The sequence below is a fragment of the Berghia stephanieae genome, chromosome 2 (assembly GCF_034508935.2).
Source record: "Berghia stephanieae isolate SIO BIC M18660-M18661 chromosome 2, UCSD_Bste_1.3, whole genome shotgun sequence".
NCBI lineage: Eukaryota > Metazoa > Mollusca > Gastropoda > Nudibranchia > Aeolidiidae > Berghia > Berghia stephanieae.
Genome location: NC_088361.1, coordinates 8,240,609 through 8,259,037, shown reverse-complemented (window position 1 = coordinate 8,259,037; position 18,429 = coordinate 8,240,609). Strand labels below are relative to the sequence as shown.

General features: G+C 34.4%; 1 protein-coding gene across 3 annotated transcripts in view; it reads right to left on the bottom strand.

Annotated features, from left to right (window-relative positions):
- Window positions 1-18,429, bottom strand: part of LOC144964259 (chromodomain-helicase-DNA-binding protein 1-like) — a 59,385-nt gene that overhangs the window by 21,143 nt on the left and 19,813 nt on the right. For all 3 annotated transcript variants that reach the window (XM_078898335.1, XM_078898334.1, XM_078898336.1), the window contains 16 exons: window positions 17,103-17,236; window positions 15,996-16,227; window positions 13,906-14,006; window positions 13,469-13,641; window positions 12,321-12,448; window positions 11,760-11,976; window positions 11,304-11,393; window positions 10,814-11,004; window positions 10,404-10,592; window positions 9,828-9,990; window positions 9,436-9,660; window positions 8,370-8,519; window positions 5,101-5,249; window positions 1,681-1,789; window positions 784-931; window positions 416-537 (listed from right to left, as the gene is read on the bottom strand). In XM_078898335.1, the coding sequence (XP_078754461.1) occupies window positions 416-537; window positions 784-931; window positions 1,681-1,789; window positions 5,101-5,249; window positions 8,370-8,519; window positions 9,436-9,660; window positions 9,828-9,990; window positions 10,404-10,592; window positions 10,814-11,004; window positions 11,304-11,393; window positions 11,760-11,976; window positions 12,321-12,448; window positions 13,469-13,641; window positions 13,906-14,006; window positions 15,996-16,227; window positions 17,103-17,236 (2,521 nt within the window). The remainder of the gene's footprint in view (window positions 1-415; window positions 538-783; window positions 932-1,680; window positions 1,790-5,100; window positions 5,250-8,369; window positions 8,520-9,435; window positions 9,661-9,827; window positions 9,991-10,403; window positions 10,593-10,813; window positions 11,005-11,303; window positions 11,394-11,759; window positions 11,977-12,320; window positions 12,449-13,468; window positions 13,642-13,905; window positions 14,007-15,995; window positions 16,228-17,102; window positions 17,237-18,429) is intronic.

Below are 18,429 nucleotides of genomic sequence, written 5' to 3'. Positions count from 1 at the left end.
CTAACAAAAATAGTACAAATGTATATCAAAATCATAACCTAAAGATATCATAAGCTAAATTATAAATAACCAAGAACAAACAGGCAGAAGATTTACAGAAAAAAAAAATCCCCTGTCAAAAATACAATCACAAACCAAAGAAGCAGGATAGGCTAGTAAAGAGAAGAAGAAACGACATCACTATCGGATCGTACACCCATGCGAACATCATAGGTATATGATTCAAGGGTGATGCTCCCATCCAACCACCCGCATTGGAATTATATTAGAGGTGATTCAAATCTTATAGCTAGATATACTAAACAATCTTAATGACAGGAAACTAAAGATGAACAACAGAAGATAGATCAATAGATATTCTAATTGAGTTCATGAACAACTTGAAGAAAAAAATTCCTTCAGAGTATAATTTTACCTGTTTTATCGTCTTCCTATTGCGAGGCCCAAGCTCTAAATCTAATAATTGCTGTTGCCGCTCTTCTTCTTCCATCTTCATGCGTACATCTTCAGGAATAATTTCCTCCCAGTCTTTCTCCTCTGAACAAAGTAGATAAACAAATTGAGCATCAGATGTAATTGAAAACCATATTAATTTAATCTTTAAAAAGGACATAAAATAAATAGCTATAACACAGATTATGGTTCAATATTATAGACATAATCAAGGATATATTTCAACATATAATTTTACAGATGTCTTAGTTTGCCATCAATGTAATCACACTTTACATTCACATTTGCATTGGAAAAAAAATAATCAAATATCAGTATGTGTTTGGTTACCCTCATCTCCAAAGCTCGTTCTTGATTCATGCTCCTCTTCAAGATTTCCAAAGCTAGCAACATTAAACTGGGACAAAAGCTCATCTCCAACCCCACTTGTTTCTGTCTCGTGTATTTCAGCTCTATTTAATATGTCGTCTATGTCAACCTGAAATATTAAACAAAGATTATCAAGTTAAACATCAGTGCCTGCTCCACTCACTTTTCTGAATGGATATATTCAGCCAAGTTGAATATTGCTATTTTTACTAAGCAGAGTTTATCTTCTTCTTGGTATGGCTGCCAACCATGTAAACATAAAGATTAAAGAGTTTGTTAATCATGTTTTGTTTTACAATCCATTCCAAGTCCCATGCGCACAATATTGCAAATACCTACTAATTTACGAAATGTGGTGCCCTCATTGTTTGCATGCGGGCTTATATTTTAAGTGACATTACGAATTTTGAATACCGATAGTGATAGAACAGTTTTCACAGAATGCCGAATTCCTTTGATCTCTTCATCACTTGCAATAAAATATGATTTAAAATTTATAATGCTTACAGTAATAGTGTGTTGATTCTCTTTCCCGTGGAGAAAATAATCATAACCAAGTTGCATTGGGTTGTTTCAAATAGTGTAATAAGAGATATTAAACAGTGTTTAAAACAGGCTCACAGCGTTTATAGATAGAACAAAATTGAGATCACTTAGCTCTGAGTAGTTCTCACTAAATTATATTAATCAGTCTATAACCGTTTAAGGTTAGATATAGTTAATGTTATTGTACGAAATATCCGACTGGATTTGTTATGAGGGTTTGTTTTATTAGTAAACCTATTATACCACATTAATCATGAAGGACCACCACACAAACTAAGAAAAACAGAAGATGGAAAAGATCTACCACTTTACCTGCTGCTCTTCCTCCTCTTCATTTTCATTGCCCTTGAAAAGCTCCTCTGCTCCAAATTTTAATATGGCACAAAGTTCCTCTTTACTGAATGGTACACTACTGCTGCTGCTGTAAAAGATAACAGTTGATTTCAATTACTTTTTGTCCAATATAAAAAATCCAGTTTTATTGTTTGCATTAAAAAAAAACATAAACTGAAACTTTAATTAAATTTTAAAAGATAATTTTTTTTTTTAAAATAAAAAAATTAATGTTTACAAAGGAATGATTGGCACGTTTTATAAAAGAAATGAATATATGGTTTACCAAATTCTTAACTCTAATTGAGCCATACTCTTGTCTAAGCCTAAGCAATTCATCAACAACTTAGCTATCATAGCATTAAGAATTATCTTAATGTTAAATCTTGTTACACGAATCTTTTCAATCAAAACTAAGAACTTAGGAAATCTCTATTGAAAATCTGCATTTTGCCCATTTCCAAAATGTGCAATTATGTTACCCGAACAGATTTCAAAATGTCTTTCTTAATGAGTTTTCAGATGTTGCCAATTTGTAACTCAGATTTAAGGTTTTCAATCAAGCAACTCAAAAGGATATCTTGTGAGCAACTCATTTCGGAAATGTAAATTTACAAAGAACACTTATTAAGAAAGTCATCAGTGTGATAAACTATACTTTAGTACATCACATTCACACTACACAGCGTACACAACGACAACAGTTTAGTTGAGACGGTATCCCGTTCCCGACACCTGCTGACCCGGTCACGGTGAGCGATCAATCACCGAGAGGAATTTACCTAACGGGGATTGCCGTTTCACTCAATTTAACAATGTTTTGTTTTATTGTCTGTTAGACACCCATATTGAATGAGTTGAAATATCACTACTTGGTATAACAGTTTATATTTTCTACTTTTACTGTGTGTTTTTTATTTTTTCATAGTATTACTAGATTTCTCAATATAAGTTATCAATGGACGGTAACAAATTACACAAAAAATATAGCGGGTGCAACATTTCAAAAATTAGAGAAAAAAAAACGTTGCTATGGATTTGTCTGAATTTTATGTATTATAAAGACAAGATGTAAATACTTCTCCTCACAAAAAAACGTATTTTTCCTCAACAAAAATATATCCGCTAGGAGCATTCAAACTCGTCAGTGTAGTTTGGGGCTGGTCTTTAACTGCATTGCGTAAATGACAAATCGCATTTTATTCATATCATTGATAATGCCGGATGCTCTTTTTTCCCAATTTTGCTGTTGTTTGGTGACAGGTCTCTGTGCCTTGTTCTCCAAGAAGTCTAAGTCTAAACTTATATTGAGTGATGTGTGGTATGCAGTGGTACTCAAGGAGGTGTTTTGGGATTATTTTGTTTGGAAAATATTTTCTGTATGTATCCGTGTAATGTTTTATTGCACTTTGAATATATTGGATCGTGTCTGCTTTGATTGATTTTGTGTGTGAAATAAAGTTGTGCACATGACTATAGGCCTTGTTTATATTGTCGAAAATTAATCCAATACTGCAAGCGTCGTCAATGATGAGTGGGTTGTGGGTGCAGTTCTTTGTTTGTTGGATAATTGGAAGTGTAGACTTTTTCTTGTAAATATTTGTGGCAGTGGTTGCCAATGAATGACCTGCTGTGGTAAGCCTGTGGTGTAATGCGGTATTCTGTCCAATTCAGAGGCAATAGGACCATCCCTGAGGGTGAGTGGCTCGTGCATGAGATTTGAAAGTCTCTCCTGCGTTTTGGAGTTTGTTGTTATATTCTACTGTGTCGATATCAAACATGCAAGTGCAACCCGTTTCAAGGTTGATTTATTTATTATTAGCGTCTTGGCAATGAGAAAATACAAAGAAGCTAATGAGTCGTGTGTTCAATGTGCTTTAAATGTGTACTTTTTACACATAAATTATGAGTGTGTTCCTTGCTTGTCCAATGCTGTGTCAGTCCCATAGACTAAAAGAATGTCATTAGAATAATTTGAACATTTAAATGGTTTCTTGCGGGCACGTTTCGATTTCTGTGTTAAACAAATCATACCACATGTCCTACATAATGAATTCACTGCTTGGTTATGACTTGCAATTGTGTGGTCCATGCTGTAAGAGAAAATTCAAAATTGACTGAGCGATGTAAGCAATGATATAGTGAATTAATGAATAAAATGAGTTTTAAAACACTCTGTATTACTTCTCATATCCATGCATACATAACAGCGTACATAAAATTTGGAAAAAGAAAAACCAAATACTTCACCCAATTTGGTGAAAGAAAGGGGGGGGGGGGGGGGGGGAGGAAAATTCTAACAAGCAGTTGAGCTAAGTTGAGGCCCAACACACAATGTCATTTAAAATTAAACATTAGCAAGATAATTCAAATTATGCAATTTAAAAATCAAATTAACTCATCATTGAAAAAAATAAAAAATAAAAATATAATTAACAATAAAACCGCAGCGAAATATTACGTTTCAAGAACAAGGCTAAAGAGGTAATATCATTATTACCTGACCTACCGCGGAAAAATAATCATTACAAAATAATGAAAACTGAAGAGTAAATGAAACTTACCTCATTTCGTAGAAAAACTTGTGCCTTGTGAATCACACCAAAAAAATTTGAAGTTTATAGCAACGTTTTTTTAGAATCCTGAGGTAATTACAAGTAATTTTATTTAAATGTTATAGAAAAATAGGCGAATTTGAATCACAGCTTGTGGAATAAGTACTGGAGATATTGAAATAAAAATTGGACCGATGGAAAGAGGAGGTCTGCGAAAATTCTTTGCATTTTAGGGGGAATTGCATTGTCACGAAGATCGTGAGGTTAATTGGTACGGAAATCATCCATTGGTATCACCAATGCACGTCAAATCTACGTTCTGGGAATTGATATCGGCTGACCGCTGTTGACCCCGGTTACCTGTCGGGTGAGGTTACGTCGGCGCTCGGAACAGCGGGAAACTAAACGGTCAGATTTATAGTGCAGTTTAGACGCCGTGACTAAGACATAACATGACTGCCTGCCGACTAGTGGTAACAAAAACATAACAAGTGTCATACTTTTTTATGCTATTATGTTGAAATAATAAATTGCATTAACTGCTTAGATGAGGGGGGATGGGAGATGAAAATGTAATTCATTCAATAACGTTTCCTTTCAATGACCCATTACAAAAAAAAAAAAAAAAAAAAAAAAAAGAAAGACAGAAAGGAAAAGAAAGACCCAGGCCTGCTGAAGCTGAAGATGCCTTCAACATGTAAAGACATTTAAGCCAGCTTTACAAAAGAATTGTGAAGTTATAAAATGAAAATGAATTAAACTTTTAAATAAAACAGGTGTGAAATCAAACAAGTCATTTGTTTGAGTTTTAAAAAAAAAAATATAATCAATAATTTTTTCCTACCTGGATGGCCCAGAACCCTTGTCCAAAACCGTTCGTCCTGAACTGTCCATTCTTTGAATTACAAGGTGGTCCAACACCATTTTTTTCTTTGCACTTTCCACTATTTTTTCCTCTACAGTAGAGTTTGTTACCAGTCTGTACACACTGACCTGTAAATGTAGAATTCAATTCTTAGAGGAGAGTGGGGTATCAAGAAATGGATTCCTTGGTATTATCCTAAAATGCACGCTCAATATTTCTTAAAATTATGAACACAAAGCTCCTAAAAATAGTCTTTATTAAAAGACTATTTTTTGTTTAACTTACCAAATTATTATTTATTCAGCAAATTTTGAATAATATTTCCCATCTTCTTTTTTTATAAATATATAAGTGAGTGAAAATTTGCATTATATATATATATATATATATATATATATATATATATATATATATATATATACAGAGACGCCAACTTTAAATTTGGCTCACAGGAGTTTCAGGCACCACTCGTAGGAATTTCAATGCCGAAAGAGGAATTTCCGCACACAAGAAAAAGGAATTGGAATGGTATTGTGTTTACATATTATTGTATTGTTCTAAATAGATAACTGATTAGAATTATATTATGATACATAAACACATTGCCAAATACAATCCCAAAGTTTCCTTATTTCAAATGAAGTAAAGCTCCAAAACCTAATGGTAGACTTTGTAGTACTGTTGGTAGGAGGATGATGTGGTGGTGGTGGTTGTAGTAATAATGGTAGTGATGATGAAGATGTGATAATCGTTGTTGTTAGTGGTAGTGATGATGATATGGTGGTGGTGGTTGAAGTAGTAGTGGTAGTGATGATGAGGTGGTGGTGGTATAGTGGTTGTAGTAGTTGTGGTCGTGATGATAATGATGTGGTGGTGGTTGTAGTACCGGTGGGTGATGAATATGTGGTGGTGATGGTGTTGTAGTACAAATGGTAGTGATGATGAGGTGATGGTGGTTGTAGTAGTATTGGTAGTGATGATGTGGTGGTGATGGTGGTTGTAGTACAAATGGTAGTGATGATGATGATGTAGTGGTGGTTGTAGTAGTAGTGGTAGTAGTGGTAATGATGATGTGGTGGTGGTGGTTGTAGTAGTACTGGTCGTGATGATGATGTGGTGCTGGTGGTTGTATTATTTGTGATAGTGATGATGATGTTGTAGTGGTTGTAGTAGTAGTAGTAGTAGTAGTAGTAGTAGTAGTAATAGTAGTAGTAGTAGTAATAGTAGTAGTGGTAGTAGTAGTAGTAGTAGTAGTAGTAGTAGTAGTAGTAGTGATGATGATGATGTGGTAGTGGTGGTGTGGTTGTAATAGTAGTAGCAGTAGTAGTAGTAGTAGTAGTAGTAGTAGTAGTAGTAGTGGTAGTAGTAGTAGTAGTAGTAGTTGTAGTAGTAGTAGTGATGACGATGTGGTTGTGGTGGTTATAGTAGTAGTGGTGGTAGTGATGATGTGATGGTGGTGGTTGTAGTAGCAGTGGTAGTGATGATGATGTGGTGGTGGTGGTTGTAGTAGTAGTGGCAGTGATGAAGATGAGGTGGTGGTGGTGCTTGTAGTAGTAGTGGTAGTGAGGATGTTGTAGTGGTGGTTGTAGTAGTAGAAGTAGTGATGATGATGTGGTGGTGGTGGTTGTAGTAGTATTAGTGGTAGTGATGATGTGGTGGTTGTAGTAGTAGTGGTAATGATGATGTGGTGGTGGTGGTATTGTAGTAGTGGTGGTTGTAGTAGTAGTGGTAGTTGCAGTGATGATAATGTGGTGGTGGTGGTTGCAGTAGTAGTGGTAGTAATGATGTGGTGGTGGTGGTGGTTGTAGTAGTAGCAGTAATGATGATGTGGTTGTGGTGGTTGTAGTAATGATGTGATGGTGGTGGCTGTAGTAGTAGAGGTAATGACGATGTATGTGGTGGTGGTGTTGTAGTAGTAGTGGTAGTGATGATGATGTGGTGATGTAGTAGTGGTAGTGATGATGATGTGGTGGTGGTTGTAGTAGTATTAGTGGTAGTAATGATGATGTGGTGGTGGTGGTTGTAGTAGTAGTGGTAATGATGATGTGGGGGTGGTTGTAGTAGTAGTGGTAGTGATGATGTGGTGGTGGTGGTGGTTGTAGTTGTAGTGGTAGTTGCAGTGATGATGATGTGGTGGTGGTTGCAGTAGTAGTGGTAGTGATGATGTGATGCTGGTGGTTGTAGTAGTAGTGGTAGTGATGATGATGTGGTGGTGGTGGTTGTAGTAGTAGTGGTAGTGATGATGATGTGGTGGTGGTGATTGTAATGGTGATGGTAGTTGTGGTAGTGGTAATGATGATGATGATGGGGTGGTGGTGGTTGAAGTTGTGGTAGTGGTGATGATGTGGTGCTGGTGGTTGTAGTAGTAGTGGTAGTGATGATGATGTGGTGGTGGTGATTGTAATGGTGATGGTAATTGTAGTAGTGGTAGTGATGATGATGATGTGGTGGTGGTGGTTGAAGTTGTGGTAGTGGTGATGATGTGGTGATGGTGGTTGTAGTAGTAGTGGTAGTGATGATGTGGTGGTGGTGATTGTAATGGTGATGGTAGTTATGGTAGTGGTAGTGATGATGATGATGTGGCGGTGGTGGTGTAGTATAGTGATGATGTGGTGATGGTGGTTGTAGTAGTAGTGGTAGTGATGATGATGTGGTGGTGGTGATTGTAATGGTGATGGTAGTTGTGGTAGTGGTAGTGATGATGATGATGTGGTGGTGGTGGTTGAAGTTGTGGTAGTGGTGATGATGTGGTGATGGTGGTTGTAGTAGTAGTGGTAGTGATGATGATGTGGTGGTGGTGATTGTAATGGTGATGGTAGTTGTGGTAGTGGTAGAGATGATGATGATGTGGTGGTGGTGGTTGTAGTAGTAGTGGCAATAATGATGATGTGGTGGTGGTTGCAGTAGTAGTGGTAGTGATGATGGTTGTAATACTAGTGGCAATGATGATGATGTGGTAGTTGGAAAAGGGGGGGGGGGGGGGGGGGGGGTATCCTTGGAACAAATTGACCTCACCGGAATTTGACGGAAGTTGCCCGGAGCCCGGAATTTTTTGCTCCAGACTGGAGTTTTTTCCGGTGAAACCGGAGTTTTGGCATCACTGTATATATAAACATTTTAAATATAATTAAGATAGTTTGACTTCTACAACGTTGTTATCGAGCGTTGCTCTCATCAGGAATATATATATAATTTTTTTTAAAAACAACAAAAAAACATTATAAAATCTAGAATAGTGTATCTCTCACCTGTTTTTTCTGACCTATTCTGTGAGCTCTTGCCTGAGCCTGAAGATCATTCTGAGGATTCCAGTCACTGTCAAATATGATGACAGTATCTGCTGTGGCTAAGTTGATTCCCAAACCTCCAGCACGTGTAGACAGCAAGAAGCAAAAATCCTGTGATTTAAAAAAAAAGGGTTACTTTCACAAATACAATTTCTCTTCAAGATCAAGATTATGATAAATTACAAGATCACACTTGTAGCATTCATTGTCATCAGAAGGAAATAATCCGGTGCACAAAATTAAATTAAATCACAACAGTAATAATAACGTTAATAATAATAATAATATTAATAATAATAATAATAACAATAATAATGGTGATAATGACGACGACAATGACAAATATTAATAACAATAGTAATATAAAGATAAATTTTTAAAAGGCTTAAGGGAAATGTGGTTCTCCCAAAAGACTACTAAAATGAATAATTTGGATAATAGAGAGCTTTATTATATTCTTGATTCTTGCATATCATTCCGACATAATTTCTATGGGACGTCATAAAGTATACCAGTATATATATTATATATACATATACATATATGTTTTTATAAATAGATTTTATACTTTTTTTTTTTTAAAGAGAGAGAAAGAAAATAAAAACGAAAAGAAAAAAAGTACAGTTTACACAATTTATATTCTTACGCTTAATGGCCCCTCATGAATAATAAGTTTAAAATGTAAGCCATCTCTCCTTTCCCTTAATGGTAGAAGATGACCAGCTTCTTCAATAAACTGTTCCTCTGAAACAAAGATGGAATGTATTGATCTTTGCAAATACTTCCTTAATTCAGCATTCCCACAGAGAAATTTATTTGTAAGTTAACTTTGTTAATGTCAATTTGAATTCTCCCCTGTAAAAAAATTTGCAATGTTTTATATTCTCTTCTCAGGGAAATTTATTTGTATTTGCAAAGATAAATTGAAACCTTTATCTTTCGTTATATTTAAATTTTAAAAATTTAGTCAACAAGAAGCAACCTCAATGAGACAAAATTGTCCAGATTATTTAAAGGAAATTCAAACCTGTGATCCATCAGCGTTGAAATGGTCAAGAGCTTGCTTTCTCAAATCTCCTCGAATAGATCCATCCAGTCTTTGGAATGGGAAGTGCCTGCATTGAAGGTAATCAGCTACAATGTCCAACATTCGCACCATTTGTGAGAAGATGAGAACACGATGACCCGTCTCCTTAAGGCGCACCAATAATTTGTCAAGAAGCATCAATTTTCCACTTCCTTTGAGGAGAACCTGGGGCCAAATGCAAAGCAAGATGACAGACATTTCTTTCTAATGTAAAAGTAAATGGGCACACACAACATAAATGTCTCATAATAAGAGAGCTTTATTGACTTTAGTCAATTTTTCGTTAGTTAAAATTGTTTTAAAAAGACTTAACAAATAAGTATATGGCATACCGACAATCTTTCCCTCTTATCCAATGCTTCGTCTTGATCCAGAGGAAGAACCAAATGAGCATGGTTAGCACATTTCTTTAATTCCATCATGATGTTGGCATAGGATGAAACATTGCCTTTCCTTCCTTTAATCAGTATTTTGAATTCTCTTTTCAAGATAGCCCTATAAATACAAAACAAAAACAACAACCCAATAAGTTATACATAAATGCTAAAACTTTCAACCCTTTGCCCACTAATGGCTAAGAAAAAGTAACGTGTACAAAAAGAGAAGTCAAGAAAACGTAGACACCATTTTATTATCAGCAACAATAATTAACATTATTATTAATATATTCTTTTTGTTATTGCTGTTAATATTATCGTTATATTCATCATCATCAATATAATTTCTATTACCATCATCACAACATATGGTTAAAACAATGGACCAAACTTTGATACAGTAGTTTCATTTTTTTACATTTGGTAAATGCTAATTGAAAAAAATCTTGTTTCAAGCCTTTGAATCATCAATTATACAAGTTTGATGGACTGGATAGAAACCCAATATATTATACGTTTAGCTAAACCCACCGATAGTAAGTCTTCTGCAAGGAAGACAGGTGAACTCTCAAAATCTGTTCAGTCTTTGCTGGTAGGGACTTTTCCACGTCCTTCTTCACTCTTCTTAGCAAGAAAGGCTCAAGTTGTTTGTGAAGCGCTTGAAAACCTTTGCCTTCGTCTTTCGAATGTTTGCTTTCAAAATCAGGCCAACTGTCAAACCTGTTCAGTGTCAGGGAGAGAAAACAATCATTTTTAGTATTTGTATGGGACTGTCATTAGTATTTGTCAAGGGGTAAGTTATTATTGGCACAAAATGATAGAACAATTAACTGACAAAATACAGTACTAATTGACAATAACTTGAAACAAAAAAAAGTGTTCACCAGATGAGATTTTAAAAAAAAATATTTTTTTAAATTGATTCAATATAAAATTCTTACTTGTTTGGCATTATGAAATGGAGTAGGGACCACAATTCTTTCAGAGAGTTTTGTAAAGGAGTACCAGTGATTAAAATCCGGTGGTTTGTATCAAATGTCTCCAGAGATCTATACAACAATGAATCATCATTTTTCAATCTATGGGCCTCGTCTACACCAAGAAATGCCCATGATTCAGCAGCAAGGAAAGACTGGAAGTTAAACAAATAAAAAGAGATTTTTACAGAAAAAAAAACAAATCAATCACAATAAATAATATTTACATTTACATTCAAAAAATTACAGTCAACCACATTTATAAAACATAATATAGCTATTGGTGGTAAGAACTTTATCCAGTCTTAAATAAATTAGATACATAAAGAATTAGTGGAAACTTGAAGACTGTGATACTATGGTTTCAACTTGTCTCAAAGATCTGAAAAAGTGTGTATAATTTGTCACTGGTCACAAAAGATGTTTCTTGAAGAAAAAAAAAACATAATCTCACCTTGTCTTTGAGGAGAATTTCATATGTAGTTATGAGAACATTAAATTTCAGTCTCTTATTGCCAGGATGCCTCCATTCCTGCTCTCGTATCTGTAAAAAATGATGATAAGAAGTCAATTATACAATATAATCATACTATTCACAATTTTCACCAAATTATATTGTAGTGTTGCTAAAGTCATCTACAATTAAATTATTATTAGTGGTAGGCAGTATATAAGATATATTATGGAATCGTTAGCATTGTTATGACATTTTGTGGCTGATATTTGGGGAAGGTTCTGATATGGACTATTACAAGGAAATTGTTCCATTCTATGGGATTTCATCCCAATTTTGCCAGCTTTTCAAACTGGAATCTCTGATTTTTAGGTCCCACTCTATGATCTTATAAGTTAAAAAAAAAAACGGAATAAGCATTTCAATACTCTATAATATGAGTTTTAAAAATCTTACCACAGTTCGACTGCTAACATCGCCAATGTAAATAATAACATTTATTTCAGGTGCCCACTTTTCAAACTCTCTTTGCCAAGCAACCACAGTAGATAAAGGCACAACCAGGAGAAAAGGACCATAAAGATGATAATGATTATGAAGTTGAGAAATAAAAGTGATGATTTGTATCGTCTTCCCCAAACCCATTTCATCTGCTAATATCACACTGTTTTCTCTGGAAGAAAAAAAATACATTGTGAAAAATATTTTTTGAAGGTTCAATCCTATTCTGACACATTTTGACAATGAACTTCTGTTATTAAGTTATATTTTACAGCAAAATGATATTCTGTATACCTGATAACACTTGCATTTGTCCATTATCTATTTCCTTATGGGCAATAATATGTAAAGATTACTTCTATTGTGCTGAAAGCAATTTTAAAATAATTTTTAATTAAAACAGAGTGGTTTTAAAAATCAAGTAAAATATTAAAATCATAGACCAAAAAATGCTGCCCATTTATTTCCAGCTGCATTATACTTTCTATATAACTCTCCAATAATCAAAATACATACTTGCACCATGCATGAAGCATCCAATTCAATCCGTCAAGCTGATAATCTCTTAATTTCAAGGATTCCCCATCACCTAAATGAGACGGCTGTTCCTTCAAGGGAACAAATTTAGGCCTGACTTTTAAAACCTGTGTAAGACAGAGTAAAGATGATTCAGAATAACTTCAATTTTTAGTGAGAACATGAATTTTCTTTTTTCTTCTATTTCTTTTCTCATTCTTATGGAACATCAGATGGCGATTACGATGAGTTTCTTTTTAGATCATCAATAGCAAATTTTTTCTCACCAACACGGAATCAACATTTTAGATTGAAATCAGAGATGCCGACCAATTTTTTTGTTTGTTTGTTGCTTTAGGTCTCTTCCAACACAATTGAGGTTATATGAGAGACCGCTGAAACAAAAAACAAGCAATCTAACAAAAATAGTACAAATGTAAATCAAAATCATAACCTAAAGATATCATAAGCTAAATTATAAATAACCAAGAACAAACAGGCAGAAGATTTACAGAAAAAAAATATCCCCTGTCAAAAATACAATCACAAACCAAAGAAGCAGGATAGGCTAGTAAAGAGAAGAAGAAACGACATCACTATCGGATCGTACACCCATGCGAACATCATAGGTATATGATTCAAGGGTGATGCTCCCATCCAACCACCCGCGATGCCAACCAAGAAATTTCAAATTCCTTACTTAACTCTCCCGAGTTCATATGCATGGGAAATTGTATTTTACGTACAGTTTGCATCTCTGTGAAATATGTTTTGTTCGAAAGTCCTTTTGTTACTTATTTCAATAAATAAAACAATGAAAACTGATTCAAATAAATATTTTAGATTGAAGTATGTCTTGTTTGAAAGTCCTTTTGTCATTTATTTCAATAATGAAAACTGATTCAAATAAATATTTTAGATTGAAATATATCTTGTTCGAAATCCCCTATAATTTACTACTAACTTCAAGAAGAAAATAACGAAAACTGATTCACATAAATATAAAATCAAGAAAATAGTAAGAGAGCTGAAAAAGACTAAAACTTCAGTTAATAGAACCATTTCTACATGATTCCTAAATTATGTTCATTTTAAATTTTCAAATCAAAAAAGCATTTAATGTAAAACATCTGCCAGTATTTATTTACCCTTGAAAGCTTTGTGGGAATGCACTGTGATTTGTTTCTCGCCAGATGTTGATCTATGTGGCTTTGGAAAAGCGTAGATACTAATTCCCCATCCTCCCAGGTACACTCAGAATAAGGCAGGCCTTTCCACTTGCATAAATAATCTGAACCCCCATGACTTTCTTTTCTGTGAGCTGAGGGGAGAGAGAAAAGAAAAAAAAAGGTTTTAAATATTACATTAATAAAAATAATATGTTTTATTTAAACCTACATTCAACCATGCCTTTATTGTAGATATGAATGATACTAAATTTAGGAAGACAAATGATTTTCACGAAGTCAAGCTCACTCACTAAATCATAAATTGACATTTTCACAAAGACAAATATTTAGCCATAAGCTCAACAAAAATACATTTCAAATGTTCCATGTCAGACAGAAAGAGGAATAACAATTACCAATAATTCTTTCCACACATTTGTGTGATTCTACTAAGTCTTCCATCATTTCCAGTTGACATTCATAATAATCTACATCTTCCGGGGTTGCTGCACTTTTCCTGCAATAAAATCAACAAATTTATCTTTTTAATTTGCTTGAAATCAGCCATATTTATCAAAATAAATCATTGCAGTAATTCAAATGAAAAATAATGATTAAAAAATAATAAATGGGGGCAGGGTGGCTCAGCGGTACAGTCTATGCTTAGTACCCGAAAGGTACTGGATTCTATCACTGCTGCTGCGCTGTGTGACCTTGAGCAAGTCAACTTGCCATAGCACAAATTGCAGCGCTGCACTGTGGCTGACGGCTGGGTTATTCCAGTCTTCCCTAGAGACAGATTTCCCCTATGGGATGAATAACGGGAATTTTTTAAATACATAAATAAAGATCATATCAAAGTTATTGGAAAATTATACTTAATTGTTTTTTTAAAAGCCAATGAACCTTAATGAAAGGAACCAGTTACGCGATGTGTTACTAATGTTTTCGGATTGCTTTTCTTTCAGTTTTTTTTTTTAAATATGAATTTCTTATTTTATTGTGAATGAAATATTTAGCTTTATATTAAACACCTTTTTTCAAACACTAAATCCAAGAACAATTTTTATAAAATAAATATTAATCAGGATTTTAAATGCTTTTCAGAACACCATACACAAATGGAAGTGAAGGTATGTTTGTTTGTTGTTAAGGGTTTTACGGCGCTTGCAACACATTTAGGTTATATCAGCGCCAGTAAAAAGGAAGAAAATTTGATAGTAAAAAGTTCTAGAATTATAGTTAAAGCACCCAAGAGAAAGTAAGACAAAGGGGAACTGGGAACAAATAGGGATCAGATGTAGATTCCAAGAGCATACCACCAATGTATTTAGTTTGAGATCACATAAAAGTCCCATCTGGACACAAGCACACGATCCAGCAAAGAGGAATACACTCAGATGCTTACATTATACAATCAAAATAATTATAATAATATATAACAGAGAGATGATTTACAAGGAAAAAAATATCATCTCCCAAAACAATAACTATGCATTTGACTGTTTCCCTCCCAGCCAGGACTCCGACCAGGGCCAGTGTCACAGTAAAGGTTGGTCACAATTATCTTATTAAATTTTATTTTATTAAGAACTGAATTCATCTCACTCCAGTTATATTTCGGTAGGCTTAGATAAACTTTACCTTCTAATATTAGATCGTCTTTCCTTTTATAGCCTTCCCTCGAATTAATTTCTAATTAGTGAATAATTTTCGTTCTACATTCTGTCACGTAGCCACTTATTATAAAAGCTGATAGGTCTAACATTCTACACTCACTTCTCTCTACAATCTATGCCGGACGGCCAGTCGCTCCATTCCTCATATATATTTGAAGATTTTTATCTTTTGGTACTTTGTGGATATTTTATCTTCACTATTAAGACGGCTGAGTTTTTACCTTTGACGGTGTAATCCTCAACATTTTAAGGATCAAACCTGCGACCGCTGGCGAAGAAATATCTGAATAACCCCTTCCCAACTGCCTGGAAGTGGAACTTTACGAGCCTGAGCCCGTTATCGGAGGAATATAGAACCTACGCCTTTCAACTGCCTGAGAAAGTAACCTTACGAACCTGACATTATATCATCATAAGTTAAGTAATATATTCACATTTCTATTTGTAACTGCCACAATCACTATTTATCTCTTTTAATTAAATTTCATCTTTCTTTTTATTTCATCTTAAACAAATCGTTAATTGTTTTTCATTTATAGTAACTAGTAAATTCTGGGGCCTCATTCTACATATCTTTATGCATAGTCGAGTAGCTCTTTACTCACTTGAGACCATGACAGCCAGGACAAAACCAAGTTATCTCATTCCAAGACAAAGACAGAGAACATGTTGGAAAACATATAAGGGGATAGAAGACGGAGTATGTACCTCCCTGCCCACTATGGAGGTCAGGAACCCCACCCAGGAAGTGAAGGTATGCTAACACTTGTAAAAACCTGCATAAATACATAATAGTTCATTCAACATGTAGTAAATATTTGTCTTACCACTCGTTAATCTCCTCTTCCCTCTTTATAAAATTTTCGAGCTTCTTGATGCCATTCACTCTTTGTTCTCTCAGACAAGCCTCGGTCTCCCATGTGTTGTGGATATGAGCCCAATTCTTCCATTTTATAAAATATTGCGTTTCAAACTCTTCCTTTTCTCCTTCCTTCAAAGGACTAAGATTTGGATCTGATGATTGTTGCACATTGTACACAGTTGTCTTGTGGCCAGTGGCTATGAAATATGAAAAAAAATTACATATTTTACGCATATAAATTACAAATATATTGCAGTTTCATTCACCACAATATAACTACATCAGTTATATCACTGTCAAGATAATGGGGAGTCAAGATATTGTAAAAGTCTAAAAATGGCAAAGACACTCCTTGACTCGTAGACTCAACTCGTGCAATTTGCACATCGATGATGCTTTGCGTCCGTCACCCTAAAAATAGTGGTCAGAACAGAGTATTCAGCTCATTACTTTCTTCACAATAGGACTGAAGAAAGTTGGCAGAACGATTATTGACTAATACAGAACTCCAATTGTAGGATTTACAATCTGTAATAATGACTATCATAATTATTCGATTCAAGTAATAAAAGAAAAATCACCATATCTACAGACTGCATTACTAAAATTACACAACCGATTTTAATTGAATAAATACGTAATGGAAAGGAAAGTTTGGTGCCTTAGTTTATTACTTAAAACTGAAGCGTTATCTATAAATAATTTGTTTTATTGACCTTTAGAAATTATAAGGTCATTCAATGCCAGTAAAAAGGAAGATGATGGTATAGTATTTTTTTTTGTAAATTACAGATTTACAATTAAAAGCACCAGAGAAAAATTAAGGCAAAAGAGATTGATTCAACTACAGAACAGAAATATATTCCAAGAGCCTAGTTTGTGCCTAGTTTGAAATCACAGATCCCACTAAGATGTAAATGCATACAAGATATTCAAATCAAAAACCTTTTACAATACAGAGAGACAAGGGACATAAATGTCATCTCCCAAAACTAATACAATAAATTTGATTGTTTCACACTCAACCAAGGTAACAAATTTTTGTAACTCACTAGGTCTGAGAAACACCTACCTCCTTTCCTTCCTTTTCTGACCTCAAGAACTTTCTCTATTGTCTCCCTGTTGTCTTCTTCCTCGACTACTGGGGTTGCTGCCTCAATAATATCATCTGAATCTGTCGCCTCATCTGTATTTTCCTCTTTGTAGCTGTAACATATGATTGAACAAAATAAATTAAGTACAATGCTCAACGGTTCAAATTCATTATAACTACAAACACGAAGGCATAGGTCAATCACCCATACGTTTAGTCCCCCAGGAAGTTTTCATAATCCAGCTGCCATCTCACGCAAGTAAAGAGTGGTGTGATAGTAGCAGATAATAGATTATCATACCTTTCAGGCATTACTTATTTACTTACTGCCCATTATGACTGTTGCCATAGAGGGAGGCCATGAAGGACCTCCCCCATCCTTTGTCCATGGTCATCATCTTCAGGGAGTTCCAGAACAGCCCCCCTCTCTAGTCTTTCCCTCCACTCTTCTCCTCCAATTTGTCCAGGACCGTTTCACTTCTCTTTCCTCCTGGTCTACAGTGTAGGGCAGTTTTGATACCCTACACATCTCCACATTCCCATGATTATATCCTTTATGTCATAATTCCACAATGATTTGGTAGATTTTCATTTTTAAATTCTACTCAGCCAGTACCTTCTGAGGCACTTTTTATGAAATGCAGACAGCGTGTTCATGTCACTATCAGTCATCCTCCAGCATTCAGATCTATAAAGGTCTGTTGAAATAATACGTTTGTAAATTTTAAGTTCGGTTTTCGTACTTGTGCTATTGTTCTTTAAACATTATTCAGTGACTTAAATGTGCTCCTTGCTTTATTAATGTCTTTCTCAGCTACACCAGGAAAGTGTACAAAACAACTTGTAACTATTATTTCATAAACTTTTCAACCACTAATGTTATGAGCCTGTAAAATGTTCCACAAGTAAATTATCAGGGATTGGGACGACTTTGAACATAACAAACTGACGAAGTGCTATAAAATTTGCAACCCCCAATCTGTTAAGTTTACAATAAGAAGAGTAGTGTAATTTGAATGTGCCATTAAACAAAAAAACAAAATTGTTTTTTAAATGGAAGACCCGTTTTAAAAAAATGCTTTGAGTAAAACCGTAAATGTTGGGTAATTTTCAAATCCAGTTAAAAAAAATTTCAGTGAATCTGACAACTTAACATTCACCTACAACAAATAATAATAATAATAATAATAATAATAATAGATCTTTATTGTCCATAAATATGGCAATTTGTCATTTAGTTACACTTGTCATAACGTTATATGATAACTATAACATTGAATAGACACCTCACTCCTACCCATTCTCT